Here is a 17,241-nt window from a genome sequence, read left to right as displayed (position 1 = left end):
CTCCAAATAGAGCATCCTTTCTTAGACCTTGAGAGGGTTCCTAGTTTGCCCACCCACTCTGAAGGGAATCCTAGGTTTCTACCTGATCCTGCCTATATACCCACATAACACTATAATCAACCCCTACCCTCTTTCAAAGGGAAAGATATGTGAAGAAAATCAGTGGCATAAAAAAGAAAAAAAATGAAATAATAGAAAAAAATATCCATAGAAGATTCAGAGTTAATACCAGAAATGTAAGAGAACTTTAAAAAACTGTCTAACTAGTATCTTCAGAAAGATTCATAAAGATATTCTATATATTGTATCCATTAAATGAGAGCACACTGATATGGAAAAGGAGAAATCAGAAAATAAAAGATGTATTGAACAAAACAAATGTGTTGTCAAAATAGTGAAGTTCATGTACCAGTTTGAACAGTATCTCCCCAAAATTCATGTGCACCTCAAACCTCAAAACATGACCTTATTTTGAAATACCATCTTTGTAGAGATAATTAGCTAAGCTAAGATGTGGTAATATTGGATTATTATGGGCTATAATACAATAATTGGCATCTTTATAAGAACTAAATGAAACACAGAAATACAAAGGGAAGACCAGCATGTGAAAACAGAAACAGAGATTGGAGTGATGCATCTACAAGCCTAGGAACCCCCAAATTACCAGCAACCACCAGAAGCTAGGAGAGAGCCATGGAACAGTATTTCCCTCAGAACCTCCAGAAGAAACCAATCCTGCTGAAACCTGAATTTCAGATTTCTACCCTCCAGAAGTGTGAGAGAATAAATTTCTGTTGCTTCAAGACATCAAGCTTGTAGTAATTTGCTACCGTAGCTTTGGGAAAATAATCTAGTCAGTTAAGCGCTATAATACTGCGTTTGCAAAGTGATATGGACATTCAGGAAGAAACTAACTACTTTTGAGAGAGTTTAGAAGGTGTCAAGTAAGACTTGATAATTACACAGGATACTAAAAGATGACTGAGTAAACCTATTACAGCCAGGAGGAGAAAGTATTCCAAGCAGTAGAAAACTGTATGCAAATGCAGAGCAACATGAACACACACCTGAAATTCAGAAATGGCAAAACATGTGGTCTGACTTCAGTCAGTATTTTACTGGTGGATTATGAGAGCTATTATTAGAAACATAGGTAGTGGACAGATTCTGAAGAGTCAGGCAAAACAAAGTATACCTCAATATGCCGGCCATAAAGGGATTTTAAACAAGAAAATGGCATGGTATATTTATGCTTTAGAAGGAATTACTCTGCCTTGGACCTGAAGTCACCATCTTCTCCCTTGCTTTCATTTTGTTTTGCTTCCTCACTACAATTGCTCCTTCCTGGGCTTTTTTCTAAAGGAAATATTTATTTGAAGTAAGTTTCTAAGGAGTATTTAGAGCCACAGAATCTCATTAGAATTTTTTGGATCCTCAGTTCAGTGTAAGCTTCTAGCTTCGGAGTCTACATTAGATAGTCAACTTAGAAATTATGCAAAAGTTAATATTTTCTTGGGCCTCAAACCAAAATAATAACAATGCAAAGCTAACATTTCTTCTAAAAAGGACTTCTTAGTCCTCACCACCTTTTTATGGTGGGGAATTATTGTAACTAAAAATTTTAAGGGACATTCTTGCATCTAATTTCACAACCATAAAATCTATGAAATGGCTGTCTATAATTGGGTAATTGGTATTGAAATATAAAATAAAACTTACAAAACATAATACAAAATATTATAGTGTTAAATCCCTTGAAAGAAGAACTACTGATAAACCAGACTCTTAAATCATGTAATCACAGAATCTTGGATTAGAAAAAAGTCAGAAGGTTTTGCTTGTCTCACTGTGCGACAAAAACTAGAAAGACATTCTTGATTTCTCTCTCTGCCTCATTCACTGCACCTAATCAATCAACAATTCCACTTTAACTATGTTCATTTTACTTCATCCGTCTGGCCACTGTCTTAATTCATGTCACCAGTATTTCTTACCTGGATTACTACTGCAATAACATGCTAAACTACAGTCCTCCTGACAAATTTGCACTCCTCGGCACCAGCCCAATCCCCTCTTCAGGTACAAAGGTTTCAGAACGATATTCCCAATTACAAATCTGTATGCCATTGCTCCATTAAAAATTCTTCAAGAGCTCCCCCATTACCACCAGAGGAAGACCAGACCCTCTCAACAGAGCTTACCAAAATTTTGATCCAATCTCAGCTTCTGTCTCCTACATCTCACGATCCCTTACACAGTGCTGCAGCTGTCCTGAGTTACTTACAGTATCTTGCACAGACCATGCCTTCTTTCCCTTTTAGAATTTCGTGCAGGTTTTCTCTCCATCTGAAAAGTCCAGATACCTCCTCTCCATCCTCTGTTACCAAGAGAGACATTTCCTCCAGGAGGTTTTTTCCAACCTTACCAAGACTATGTTAACTTCCAAAATATGCTACGCCTGCTTCTCCTGGAGATCTCATGTCATTGCACTGTCACTTCCCTTTTGTTGTTCTCTTCCAGGAGACCACAAACTTCTTTTTTTTTTTTTTTTTTAAATTTTTTTTTTTCAACGTTTTTTATTTATTTTTGGGACAGAGAGAGACAGAGCATGAACGGGGGAGGGGCAGAGAGAGAGGGAGACACAGAATCGGAAACAGGCTCCAGGCTCCGAGCCATCAGCCCAGAGCCTGACGCGGGGCTCGAACTCACGGACCGCGAGATCGTGACCTGGCTGAAGTCGGACGCTTAACGGACTGCGCCACCCAGGCGCCCCCACAAACTTCTTAAAGGCAGGAAATATGCCTTCACCTTGCCAGTTGCAAAATGCCTGGCATATAATACATATGTCTTAGATATTGTTCTAATTAATCACTACTTATTCTTGGGGGACAAAATTGAGTACCTACAATTTCCCAGACAGTTATCCAGTATTCACATGAGAAATCTCAGGAACAAACAACTTATATTTTCATGAACTTTCTAAATGCCAGAAAGCTTCCTCAAATTGTGCTATTGCAACCACACCATAATAGATGATAATGATGATGATGATGATGATGATGATGATGTTGATAGAACTGACATTTACGGAAACAGGCACTATGCTGAGTTCTTTTTTGTTGTTTTTGTTTTTATTTTTTTGAGACAGAGTGTGAGCAGGGTAGGTGCAGAAAGAGAGGGGGACAGAGGATCTGAAGTGGGCTCCAGCTGACAGCAGAGAGCCTGATGCTGAGCTCGAATTCATGAACTATGAGATCATGAACTGAGCTGAAGTCAGATCTCAACCAACTGAACCACCCAGGTGCCCAAAGGATTCTTAACATGAATATATTCAGTCTACTTTCATAACAATCCTTTAAGTAAGATACTATTATTTCTAGTCCAGATGAAAAGTAAAAGGGTTAGAGAAGCAAATTTATGAAAGTTACACAGCAAGCAAATGGTGGAGTCAGGATTCAAACTCAGCCAACTGAGTCTAGCCCTTAGCATTAATTCACTCCCACCTCAAAACCAAATGTCAGAGAGCCCGTCTTTCAACTCTTTGACCTTAAAAAGATCTGTAATAAAATAATAATAATAATAATAATAATAATTAATGCAATTAAAAAATAAAAATCTAGTGAAATTTGTTTTAAACTGGCTTCCAAATTCATCTGTCAATGGAACTCTTTTGAGGAACAACACTTGTTAATATCCTGGAGAACTGCAGATCTATAAAATGCACTTTGGGAAATAATGGTCTAAGCATGGTTATTGTCCTAATTCACTGTTAAATTGCATTTGCTCTTGCAACGGTCACATCAAAGTACTGGCATGTACTGGGCTAGGAGCCAACTGCAGCCCCAAAGATGCTCACTTGATCTGAATCTTATCCAAATCTGACTACTGAATTTGAATCTCTGGAGTGAAACTCAAGGAACAAAATTCAGTCATCATCTTACATTATTTCTAGGCACATCTAAGATTCAGAACCACTGTTCTGGAATACACTGTGTTTTCCAAATAATAGTGTTCAGTCTTGCCCTGGACTGGGTATCTCACACCTTATCAGGAAATCTCCTTTCTAAGCCCAGAGATCCTTTCACTTCCAGTTTCAATCTTTCTTACCTCTCAAGCCTCTTCTCTGGCCCTCTGGTCTTTCTAGTACCATGGCATGGCATTCTTCCATGTTTGCACACTACTCTGTTGACCTTCCTCTTGATTGCTGGAAAACACTTATCTTTTGGAAGTTAACTAAAATGTCATCTCCTCTGTAAAGTGGGTCCCTCCTCAGTCTGTGTGTTCACACTATACTAATGTCTCTATTGTGGCGTTTAATGTATTGTATCGTAACTATGGATGTACAAGTCTTCTTTTTCAACAGAATACAAGTGTCTTAAAAGGAAATGTCAAACTTTAGCCCTTCTTGCTTACTCAGTACAAACTAGTCCTGGCCAATAGTTGAAGCTCAATAATTGTCAGCTAAGAGATTCAAAAGCATTTTAAAGCTTTTGTCTTTGGTGCTTGTCCAGTTTGTTTAGCTAGAGAGAAATGTAATAACACCCGATGACAACATGTTATTTCATAAGCCAATCAATACAAGCTAAGGGAGAGGAAACACAAAAGGTTGTTGGTAAAGAAACCAAACGCTGAACTGAAAGTCAACTACTCAGAAATAATGTTACCAAGAAACTATCTAAGATAGAGAAGTCAGATGAATTAAATCAATGATTGATAAATAAATAGAAGAATGAACAGATTTTGAAAACCAATACTCAGTACAGTAAAAAAAAAAAAAAAAAAACTAAAGAACTCAGACTGCACATTACAAATTGAATTGAACAGCACACTCAGTCACTCAGTTAAACAACCCTGTTTTTGCATTGAAACTAATCAATTTTGAATGTCATTGAAGACTATTAGTGAATTAAAATATGCTTGATTTCATTAACTTTCTTGAATTTTATACCTCTGGCAGTGTACTCTAAATATCAAAGCACCATCAACACCTTATGAACCCGGAAATTAAGCATAAGCTCAAAATATTTCTCAATCATGATAAAGATATAACAGTCCTTCAACTTCTATATGACTGTGATAGGTTCACCAGGCCCGATCATAAAATTCCAATAGCTTAAAAAAAATATTTGCAGCTTACATTCTGTTTGCACAAAAAAAGGGCCAGCTAAGGCTCTATTCTCTCCACTTCCTACTCAATTTATATGAAAGACAAGTTTTATTAAAGATATTTTAGAAACCTTTATAATGGCCTTCTCATTGCTTACCTCAAGAGAGAAGCAAGGCAATTCAGATGATAAATCAAACTATAATAGTAAGGCAGTTTATTCTTGCTATGTTTACTTTGTTACTGTTTCCAATACAATTATTACACAATATTCACTTTTAGCAAATAGCATTTTACCGTAAATCAATAAACATAAAAATATCAAATTAAGCAACCCTATATTTGAATTTCTGTTGTATAATTTACAAACACAGACACAAATTTAACGTAAATTCTGAATAATTTCTGCTGTTTTCATTGAACCCAATCTGACAAACCACTCAACAAATAACTTTATTCTGGTTCAAACAGTTTTTGCTTAAACATGTTGTCTTAAATTTAGAATTAACAATATTATTTGGATATATCGACAAAATTACTTATAATCACTATTTTAAAAATGTATTTGTATTTTATCATTTAGTGAACAACTTAAAAATTCTGGACAAAGTATTGGTGTAAAGTAAGACCAAAAGGTGGCTTATTTTCATCTCTGGAACTCTCTATAGAGACATCTCAAATGAGAGAACACCTTCCATTGCTGAGGCAAAATCACAGAACACCAGCCAAGAAAGGCTATATTGACCTTTGCTTCAATTTTCAAAGATGTCAGCAATGTTGTAAGATACGTAAAGAATAGCAAAACTCTAGGATCTGATAGCAAATCACCAGGGTCTTCAAACAGAAAGTAAAGAAGACATTACTGAGGCGTCTACATAGAATTTTCTTGATACATGGAACACTAAGGAAATGTCAGATTACAAAGATGTCCTTAGTATTATGAACTTTCAAAGGAAAAGGTCAGTCAAGTGACTGCATAAATTATTTAGAGTGTCTTTTTCCCAATACCACCAGCGACACTTTGGCCCAACTTCTTCTGTTTTGGTTCCTGTAAAATACATTCTCTCAAACACCTCCAAATTTTAATGCTGTTTTACATTTCATCACAGTCTGGTAAGCACCACCTTTGACAAACTGTCCACTGAAGAAAGGCTAAAGGAAAAGTTTTTCTGCCCTGTATTTACTGACCTGACAACAACATCCAATCTCATCTGCAGATCTTAACAAGAGCTCCAAACCTTTCACTCCACTGACTCACCCGTTATCTTGTGTAAAACCACTATAATCTGGTTAATTACATGTGAGAACACAATGCTCTATAAAATATATTAACCATTACTAACAGAGTGAACTAGGTTCACGCTGATAGATTCCCAAGGCAATAAATCAAGTAAGAGTAGAGAAACATATTATAAAAGGCACACACACACAAAGGGATAAAGGGAAATAATAGGAGGTAAATGCATAAGCAGGTTAGTTTTGAGGCCTTAAAGGTAGTAGAGCAGTAAGATGTAGAACTTAGAGAGGCAGCAATGGAAGGCTGTACCTGGAGGGGAGTCTGGAAATAAAGTGAATACATAAAACAGTAACAATTTCCCCGCTATGACTAAGCAACAGAATAGGGAAAGGGCAGACCCTACCCATGCTATTCTTAACATGCTTGCTGCTTCCTAAGAGCTAAAGATTGCACATCTAACGTTAAACACAGTGCAGACTAAGCAACTGAGATTGAATGGGATAAATCAGAAGGTCTAAATTCTAGCCTTGCTACTGTCGCAAGCTAGCCATAGCTATGAACAAGTGAGCTGCCTCTTCCATGAATTGAGGCGATTGTGCCAAGTGATCACCAGTGTCCTTCCGATTCTATGCCTAATGAACACCAGAAGTCTGTCATATATAACAGTAATCAATCTCACTTAAAGAGCATATATTTTGGATATATATACGTATAATATATACACACACGCACACACACGCTAATATTCTCAAATCAAAACTTTAAGCCATATTCCTACAAAATTCTTTCATTGCTTAAACATATAAAAATTTTATAAACCTATCCCCTAAGTACACATCTATGTTAATGACAATGAATGTATCCTCTTTTTATGTAAACATGTATATCTTGAAATAGAAAAACTACTTTCCCAAAAGAGAAATATAGAACACTATATAATACATATATATTTACCTTTAAATATTCTTCATTAATGGGTACATTAAAATATAAATTTATTTTAAGTATGTTAGACAGCATTCTATTCTCTATGTTTATTCTAATAAAAGGAGTTATGAAAGATATTAGAACTCAATAATTTGACATTATTTTGTAAACACTTAAATGTGTGTTAGGCATATCTGTAAATCCTCAAGTGAATAAGACTTTTCCTTCTGTATAAGATACAGGAAAGGGAAAAGGATGGTGTCTTTGACAAGACACTTTTCAAATGGAAATAAAACGGAGATTATCTAATCAGTTATCCTTGTGGTGGATGGATATACACCTGCACTGAATCTCAGATTTAGGAAATGACGGAGCCAATCATCTTTATGGGTTTCATGACTGAGCCACAGCAAAATGATTTCCTGAGATCAATATGTGGTTGAGGGAAAGCTGTTTTCAATGGGAACAGGAAGCTAGGAGCTAACCTGTTTCTATGGTAACCAGAGCAGCAGCTACCCAACAGCTGTAGGGAAAAAAAAAGGGCAGAAAGTTATAAGTGTGAAAAAAACAAACAAGAAAAAAATCAATACTGGTTTACCTCATTAGTGTAATGGTCCTTAGAGTACAATCACAATGAGGGCAGACATTTTGTTTCTCCCCCGCCCTCTCCCCAAGGTTTTTAGCAATCAGTATCTTATTTTTCCTCCAAACCTCAAAATCTAAAAGCTGGAAAGAAGTTTGGACACTAGCTAGCCCAATGTGTCATTTTCTTTTTTCCAGAATAAGTCAAAGGAAAGCAAGACTCAAGAAGATGAAGTAAATTCTCCAAGGTCACACCACTGGTTGTGAAATCTAGTTTAGTGTGTGGGTCTCATATATCCCACCCAGGCAGTTTTCCAATACTGCTTCCATATATTCTCTCCTCCTGCTCTCTCCTCCACCTAAATACCCACATTTTAGTCACTTTCTGTGAAAACATTGACTATATGATATTAAAATTAATGACCACCCTTCAACCTATAAGTAAAAGCAGTGCTATCTATTCATATATATTTATATGAGAGAGATTGCTTTTTGAAAAAGAGTCTGAAATTATGTCCTTCATACTGAAAAAGAGTCCTTCATATTTCAAAAAGAAGTGGATTAAGTTTGTATAATATATTGATGGTTATTGTTTACACTATGTTGCCGCTACATATTTCCTTCTGGAGATCTGTGCTTATCTTTCATCAGTCCTTTAGTGCCCTTTACTATTTCATTTAGACATGTTTTTAAAGGTTGCCATAATAAAAGGATATGACTCGGAAGTTCAAAAAATATGAGGCCTGAAAGTGCATTTTTTGTAGTAGCAAAAATAAATGATAATGATATACATTGTCAAATGGGAAAGGTTGACCTGCATGTTTCTATATAAGGCTACACATTCCTTGTGTTCAGCTGCTTTGAAAATAAGGCTCTCAATAGAGAAGAAGAATTTCTTTGACTTGCATTAGTTTTGTCAACTCAAGTCTACAAATGAGCTTTTAGCAAAATATCACAGAATAAAGTCATACCTAATCTTTCCAACTACATTCACCTTTGGCATGCCTAATACTCAGCAGTGAATTAAATCACCTAGTTTGTGATCAAATACACAACTGAAAATATAATTTTCTATTGAACTTACTTGATTCTTTTTTTTTTAATTCACATCCAGGTTAGTTAGCATATAGTGCAACAATGATTTCAAGAAGGAAGAACTTATTTGATTGTTTTAATGATGTATTGAATTAGTTACTCTCTGAACTATCCAATACTCAGAATAGAAGTATAAAGTTAATTACTTTGTGAGCTCTACAGTTAGCGGCCTGGAAAGAGTCAAAGGACACTTACATGTTTATATGGGCAAATGAAAAAACACCAAACATTACAGCACACTTTTTTCAGGGGTCTGAAGTTTGGATTGGTATTGTCATATAGTTGGCCATGACTTTTAATTAAAATGGAAAGGAGATGAGGACCCTAAATAATTTGGTTGTTTTGTATAAGTACAGCCTTCATCACATTGTCCAATAATATTACAAAGACAGAGCCTATAAATCATTGTAAAAACAGGAAAACCAAGATAACACTTTCATCATAAAATAAAGACTAACAATACCGTAACACCACCATTTCTAAATAGAATGTCTTCCTGAATGTGTCAGGCAATATTTCCATTTTTTTTTTTTTTTGAAGAAAATTTATCTATGATATCCCTGGAATTTTTTTTGCATTTCTTAATTTAATAGATAATGTTTTTAGAAAATGTTTTATTATAAATAGAGTGGTGAGCTTATTGAGGGCAAAAGACTATATCTTCTCCATGTATTCTGATAACTGACATAGTTGAGTGACTGCATAACCAATACTCACTGATTAAATATTCTAAAAATTCTAATAATTGACAATAATTTTTTATGAACAAGCTATATTTGGCCAATAATACTTTAAACTTCAGCAATACTTACAAAAGAAATATTAATACTTTTTTCTTTAATCTTAATATGTGACTCAAATAGTCCATTCCTTATTATAATTTTTTAACTTAAGCGTTACACTCAAATCTGGCAAACAGTTATTTAGATCACTTCTTTCCTATTTTATCTGTGGTCTGAAAGAGGAAAAAATAATCCATAAAAAGTAAATTAAATATGTACAATTCTGAATCCAATTCTATATATTGAAATTTAACTTTTAATAGTTTCAAGGAGTATATTTTAATAATTCTGTGGAAATAAACTAATTTAAAATTACTAATAAAATGAGTATTTTCAAAATCTAACAAATGATTGATTCCCTATCATAGCCCATGGATGATTCAGGATGATCTGCACATAATGATAAAGGCCGGAGAACATACAGAAAATGATCTGGACCCAAAGACCAAAAAGCCAACATCTTAAATGTGGTTCCATGGCAGTTATTCTTTCTATGCTCTTTAAAGGTAAAAGAAAAACAAAATTCCCTATCACCTAACCAAAGATAAACAAGCGACCGAGGAAGAGCAAGGAGAAACATAACTGCTTTCAGCTCCTTAATATTGGGAACAAATTATTTAAAATATTCTGGTATGTTGACCTGATCTTATTTTTTTTTTCACTTCTAAGAAATCCAGAAGTTCAATCAAAGACTTTCGGCCTGGCACCTGTCCACTTACCTACGATATAATGTTTTCAGAAGAAAGCACATACAACCTTCATTTCTCTTAAACTTAGATATTAAATTGGGAAATATACAATGCAAAACATTTTCACAAATACATCTATGCATCCTTGATTTTTGCTATTAGTAAATTTCACCCAGTGGCATCAACAGAATAATTTCTCCTTTTATTTCCTGATCTCATTTTTTTTCAGAACAGGTTTCCATGAACACTTATATTTGATTTCTTATAAATTTCTATTTGGAATACTATTCTTACAAATTCATTTAAGTATAAAATATAAACTTTTTTACCAAGTTAACCTGAACAATTTTGACCTTTTGAATATGTATTTACATCATAAATTTAAAGCAATAGAGGAGGGAGAAATGCCAACCAAAACAAAAAGCAAGAATACAATGTTACAAAATTCAGCTAATTATCTACCCAGTTCCTATCACTGTGGTTTCATTCTGGCACTTTAGTTCATAAAAGTTAGAAATAAAACATATCTGTTATATAATTGAGCCAATCTCCTCAATATTGGGAAAAGATAAAGACATTGATGACAGGTATAACAAATTGAAATAGGAATTCAGCCAGTTAAAATTGTTCATCTCAAGTATATCAATAAGAGATGAACTAATGTAAAAAAAGTAAAGAGGGTTTATAAAAGTTAAATACTTAACTTCTACTAAGAATGAGACTTGTGGAAGTAAGACCACAGCTGAAGTAAACCACTTGATAATTGACTTATGTCTCCTAGAATCATGTCCACGCAAAATATTAATTGCATCCTGTTGACCTCCCAATGTAATATTATTTATCAAACTAGTTAGATAACATTAAGTCAGGCCATCATCTGAACTAAAAATGTTCATATAAAAATATTAAATCACATTTCAGTAAAATGGTGACTTCTGATTGCTCTTTTTAGGCAACCCCCAATAACTTGAAAAGGGATTTCCCTGAAGACAAGCCCCACAAATGTTAGCCAATCTGAAAGATAGCAAAACATCACATATCAAATGGTCAATAAAAATGTGAAGTTCAAACAGGTTCAAGAAGTTAATTCAAATCCCGTATTTTGACTCTAATGGTGGGTGGTGCAGGGTAAAACCTCTACCAAAGACCTCTACCGAAGGTCATAGATGACCTTTCAAAGTTAGAATTCTAGTAAGTGTCTTATCCTGCATTACATCTCAAGAGCAACATGATCTGCAGATTTCATAAACCAGTCAGTTATAATCAGTGGTTATGGTAAAAAGGGCCTGGGGAAGACGTCATGAGACCTCCAGCATAATTTTGGATCTGCTATTAACTTGCTGTATGACCTTGGCCATCACTTAGCATCTGCAGTCTTCATTTTCCTCATCTATAAAATAAAGGGTCTTCATGAAGTGACCTCAAGGAAATTTTCCAGATCTGTGATTCTCACCTGATTCTACTTCTAATGGCTCTTTGACCTTGTGTTAATCTCTAATACATCTGTGTTCTTTCCTCACCTAAAATGGATACATGTCAAACCCTACTACTGTTACAATGAAATCTTTGGAACATTTTTTTTAAAACTATTTTCAAGTTAATAGTCTACCCTTTGATCAATAATCAATAAAATCAATTTCCATAGCAATAATAAAAATGAAACACCATCTTAAAGTTTTTGCTACGTAATCTAGGCCACAATGAAATCTATTATATTATCATGAGGAAAGATAATAAAACATTCTGTCTTTTTTTATAGTGTGCAATCTGGAAAAAAAAAAATCACATGATGAGCCTGAAAACAAATTCAGATTATCTTTTTAGCCACCAAGTGGAAAGAGTACTGTGGCACTCAGCTGGAATAAAAAACAAAAAAAACAACAACAAAAAAAACCAACCACAAATGTAATGGTCATGAGTCTTTGATTTAATTTAAGTAAATATGCACTTGTTTTTGTTTTTGTTTTGAAATCCAACTCTTGTTGAATTTATAGAATGGTCTTAACAGGAAGAGTTCAGAGTTGAAGTTATTAATTCCATATTCAAACACTAAAATCTATGTATACATTTAAATGCCAGATCCAACAGAGGAGCAATGCTTAAAATTGTCTCATTCATATTCTATTTCAAACTGAAAACAAAACACATCCTCAGACTTCCACAGTGGTATCAGAAGCACATCTTCTGACAAGTTATCAGATAGGCAGCTGCACAGTATCTCAGATGCAGAGACTTCTGACATACAGAAAAAGACAATAATGAGGATGGAGCCATAGTGAAGCTGCCTTGGGGGTATTTTTTCCCAGTGTCAGAAGCAAACCAGACACACGCAGTTGCAAAGATTTAACTAAATACAGTACTCTGTGCTCATGTATAATTAAAAAACATTCACATACTGTATAATTTTTTGGTTATTTATATTTCTTTTATTCCCTTTAAACTGGAGAAACCAGTATTGGTTACTTTTATAGTCCCTTTATGGGATTCTGAAAAATTAATTGGGAGTCTCAAGGACTAAATTTAAACTGTCATTCAAGCTAGAAACTGAAAAGAAAAAAATTGAGGATGGACTCACAATCTGAGGAGTAAAATAAAGTTTGCCACAATCTAAATTACCCAGATTTAGACAATTGGACTAACCTAGCATCACCAAGTGACCAATTCAGAGTCAATCTGTAAGAAACACAGATACAGCCCAAGGGGAAAACGACCAGCTCCCAATTTCAACGTGCAGGTGGGGTCCCTGCTCAACTCACTGGGACAAACAATTCAGCTTTCTTCCCCCTTGGAAGGAGACAGGCCCAAATAGCACTCAGGAGAGTCTCTTCACAAAGTGACCCCGCTGGCACACCCTCTCCCCACCCAGCCACACAGGTATATTCCATTTTCCCTTCTCTGTCTTCAGATTAGATCCCTAATTGGAGCCACTGCTCTGAGTGGGTCAGATGTGGAGTGTCAGGCCTTCCTTACTGAAAATGTCAAATCGTGATGACCAGAAGGCCTGAAGAAACATCCAAATTAACGAAAAAGTTGGAACAAAAGAGTCAGGAAAAACAAAACAAAACAAAACAAACCCCTCAAGGTGAAGCGCGACACCAGTTTCAGGACAAGGTTCCGGACAGACTTGCACCGAGAGAGAGGTCGACCTTTGCCCTTCAGTTCCCATCTGCTAGAGCAAATCTGTTTGAGTTGAGGAGAGGTGGAGGATGGAGGGGGCGGGGAGGATGGCGGCCAGGGTCCCGGAGTTTACCTTGCACCAGACGGGCTGCTAATCTCATCCTTAGGGAGCCCAGGTTCCCTTCTCCCTCCCACCCCCTCCCGCACCCCAGAGGCCCTTGGTGGAAGAGAACCGAGAGTTGGGAAGGCGCTGGAGCAGAGGGAAGGGGGCGGTTCTGGCCTTACCCTGGCGGCTCTGGACGAGTAGGGGTCCTCGAAAAGGGCCCACATGCGGGGCTGCAGCCTCCTCCAGCGGCCAGACTTGCCGTCGGGGCCCCCCAGGCCCGCGGCGTCCTCGATGCCCAGCCTCTTGGCCGCCAGGTCTTCGTCGTCGCCGGGGTCGCCGCCGATGAGGTCGGGGGTCTCGAAGATGTCGAGCGCCTCCTCGGCGTCGCGGTGCTGCCGGTAGGTCATCCAGCAGCAGGGCTCCACGTCCGTCTCGTCGATGCCCCAGAAGGCCAGCTCCTCCTCGAAGAGCGGCCCGCACACGTCGGCGGGGCAGTGCAGCTTGCCCGTGCGGTAGTAGTTGAGCACGTAGGCAAAGACGCCCGGGTGCCGGTCGAAGAAGAACTCGCGGCCGCCGCCGCGGGGGCTGCAGTTGCCCGCGCCGCCCTCAAAGCAGCCGCCCGGCCCGGGAGACAGTGGGGGCGGTCGCGGCGGCGGCGACAGCGAAGGGGGCGACGGCTGCAGCTTGTCGCCCGCCGCCGTCAGGCAGTCGCCCGGGGGCTCGGAGGCGGCGAGCAGGGCCAGGCGCGTCCCAGGCAGGGTCTTGAGGGTGCTGCGGTAGGTCTCGTGTCGGGTGCCCCCGACATTGAGGATCACCCTCTCGTTGTTCTCGATCTTGCCCATCTCTGTGGCTCAGACATGACTGGGGGGGAGGCGAACACAGCGCCAAGTTAAAGATCTCGGCCGTCAGAGCCGCGCCGTGACCCCCACCCCCACTCCCAGCGCGAGTCCCAGGAGGCAGGGCTGGAGACGGGCGAGGGGCAAAGGACCCTCCCAGGAGGAAACGCGCGCCCAGCTCTGTCCCCGCCTCTAGCAGCACACGTTCCCCGGGCTTCCAGAAAACTGAGGTGGTCTAAGCTTCCCTGACCTTCCAGGACACCTTCTTCCCGGCCTCCCACCTTTCTCCCCTTGCTCTGATCTCTCCTACTTCGTCTTTTCACACTTCGCTTCCCTCCCCTCTCACAAATAACCGGCTCCTAGGTCCTAACCCCCATCCCTCCTCTCTCTCCAGACCCCTCCTCTCTTGCCCCCTTTCTCTCCCCCTTCCCTGGCCCCTCTCTTCCGCTCTCCTAGACCCTCTCCGCGCCCCCCCTGGCCTGGAGGCAGTTCTCTTAGGCAACGAGTTTCCTCCACGGAGACAACTTGGTGGTGCTGGGTGAGAGCACCCGGACGGGGCGGGGAGCCCCCCACTGCGCGCGTACCCTCGGGACTCTGGACGGCTCGCAGCGCCCCGGCACTCAGGGCACCCTTTGCGTGCCCTGTTCCCGGTTCACCTCCACTCTCCCTCACGGACCAGGCACAAAGACTGAACGCAGAAGTCAAAGCACAAAAATCTCCCTGCTGTTGCCTTTCACCAAGGAGACCTGTGACTAATTTCCTGATCCAATTTCCTTTTCACATTATTGTTGTTGTTGTTGTTGTTAATATTATTATTACTTGGGAAAGGAAACCACTAACTAGGATACATTTTTTGAGAATACGAGTGATCAACGCATCCCACCCCATCCCCCCTTCCCAAGAAAAACAAACGCCTGGGGGATGGAGGGTGGGGGCTTGCTTTCTAGGAGGGGCGAGGCCCTGGGAAAAGCCGCTGGAGGCACACCCCCTGGATCCCTGAGCTGACAGCGTCCCGGTTTCCAGTCTCCCAGCCACCTCTCCCCAGGGCTTCACCTCCACATTCCTATTGCGGAATGTGGGGGGGATGCCTGCCTGCAGGGTCAGCATGCCCTTCCCGGCAGATCACCCCCTTCCCCTGCCGCCCCCAGATACCTTAACGAGACCGACAGAAAAGTGGTTCTGCTTTGGTTTCCGAGTGGACGAGCTTCTCCGGGCAGCCGGACTGAGTCCTGACACCCAGCCGAGCAGCCCTGCTCCAACGAGAAACTACTTGTTGGCGTTTTCCGGGTTCAGGTGGTTGGGCCGCTCCTCCGGGCGCTGGGGTCGCGGAGCCAGCCCCCGCCGGCCGCCGGCCGCGCTCCCCGCCTTCATTCTGCGAGCTGCGGGCTCGCCCCGCGCCAGCCTCGGCGCCCAGAGTCACCATCGCGCAGGGCTGGGCAAACCATGGAGCTCGGGGCGGGTCCAGCCGGCGCTCCGCGACCCCGCCGGGAGCGGGCACCGCGGCTGGCCGTGGCCGCGGCGGAGCTGACCGCAGGTCGGGAGAGCTCGCCCACTTGCTGGGAAAGTCCCCCGGCTCCGACCTGGACCTGCAGGTTTTGTTTCTCCCCCGCAAGCAGCCGCCGCTAGAGCGGTCCCTTCCGCACCACTCGCCGTCAACCACCAGCGCCAGAGCACAGAGCTCGGGAAAGGGTGGGTGGGTGGGTGGGTCTGGGGAAGCTCTCTTGTACCAACCAGGTTCATATATTTTTCTTCCGTGAAGCTCTATCCCCACCCTCTCTGGAGCTTCTGCCTGCCTTATTTACACCCCACGCTCCACACCCTTTCTCTTCCCACTGCCCCACCCCTCCCAACAAGTGACAGAGCATCTCTAAGACCAATTCCATTTTTTTTTCCCCCTTAATGACAGCTGAGAGGAGAGAGAGGTCTACTTACAGGTGACAAGTGAGTCTTGTTTCTCGAGTCTTACACATGGCTCTGGCTTGCTCTTTCCAGTCAAATGTAGGTCTCCAGTCACCACATCATGGTTATATAAAACAAAACAAGTTTAAAAAGTTTATTCCAGGAACATAATGCTCTAGCAAGTGAAAATTCAGGGTTCTCTATCAGAAGCTACAGAGGCGAGCTACAGATATCCAAGTACCAAAGGAATTATCTAATTGCTCAATTCCTCTCTCAAATTTTATTGGGCCTTGTATAGTTTGCTAGGGCTGCCATAACAAAGTACCACAAACTGGACTGTTTAAACAGAAATATTACCTCCAAGCACTGGACGTAGAAGGTAGAAATTAAGGTGTGGCCTAGGTTGGTTCTTTCTGAGGGCTCTGAGGATTGGACTTATTCCAGGCCTCTCTCTTTGGTTTGCAGATGGCCATCTTATCCCTGTGTCTCTTCACATCATTCTCCCTGTTATGCAAGTCTGAGTCTGTCCAAATATCCCTTGTATATAATAACACTTGTCATAATGCAATAGGGCCCACCTTAATGGCTTCACCATTAGAGACCTATCTCCAAAATAAGATCACATTCTCAAGTACTGGAAACTAGGACTCCAACATCTATCTTTCTTTCTTTCTTTCCCTTTCTTTCCTTCCTTCTTTCTTTCTTTTTCTTTCTTTCTTTCTTTCTTTCTTTCTTTCTTTCTTTCTTTCTTTCCTTCTTTCTTTCTTTCTTTCTTTCTTTCTTTCTTTCTTTCTGAAGAGGGTAGTGCTGGGATACACATATCAACACATATCAACACATATCAGTTCATACCACCAGAGTGTG

The 17,241-nt window shown here is 40.0% G+C and overlaps 1 protein-coding gene across 15 annotated transcripts in view; it reads right to left on the bottom strand.

Annotated features, from left to right (window-relative positions):
• The window catches only part of KCNC2 (potassium voltage-gated channel subfamily C member 2), a 195,763-nt gene extending 179,218 nt beyond the window's left edge, over positions 1-16,545 (bottom strand). For 3 of the 15 annotated variants that reach the window (XM_058742013.1, XM_058742011.1, XM_058742014.1), the window contains exons 1-2: positions 15,631-16,131; positions 13,822-14,503 (exon numbers count right to left, since the gene is read on the bottom strand). In XM_058742013.1, coding sequence (XP_058597996.1) covers positions 13,822-14,484 — 663 coding nt within the window. In that variant the 5' untranslated portion in view covers positions 14,485-14,503; positions 15,631-16,131. Of the gene's footprint in view, positions 1-13,821; positions 14,504-15,062; positions 15,196-15,630; positions 16,132-16,410 lie in introns of those variants that run through there. The other 12 variants (XM_058742017.1, XM_058742018.1, XM_058742016.1 and 9 more) reach the window with 8 other exon arrangements.
• Between the last annotated feature and the right edge of the window lie 696 nt (positions 16,546-17,241).

The sequence above is a fragment of the Neofelis nebulosa genome, chromosome 8 (assembly GCF_028018385.1).
Source record: "Neofelis nebulosa isolate mNeoNeb1 chromosome 8, mNeoNeb1.pri, whole genome shotgun sequence".
Classification (NCBI taxonomy): Eukaryota; Metazoa; Chordata; class Mammalia; order Carnivora; family Felidae; genus Neofelis; species Neofelis nebulosa.
Note: the sequence above shows the minus strand (reverse complement) of the source record. Positions and strands in the feature narration are given on the sequence as shown.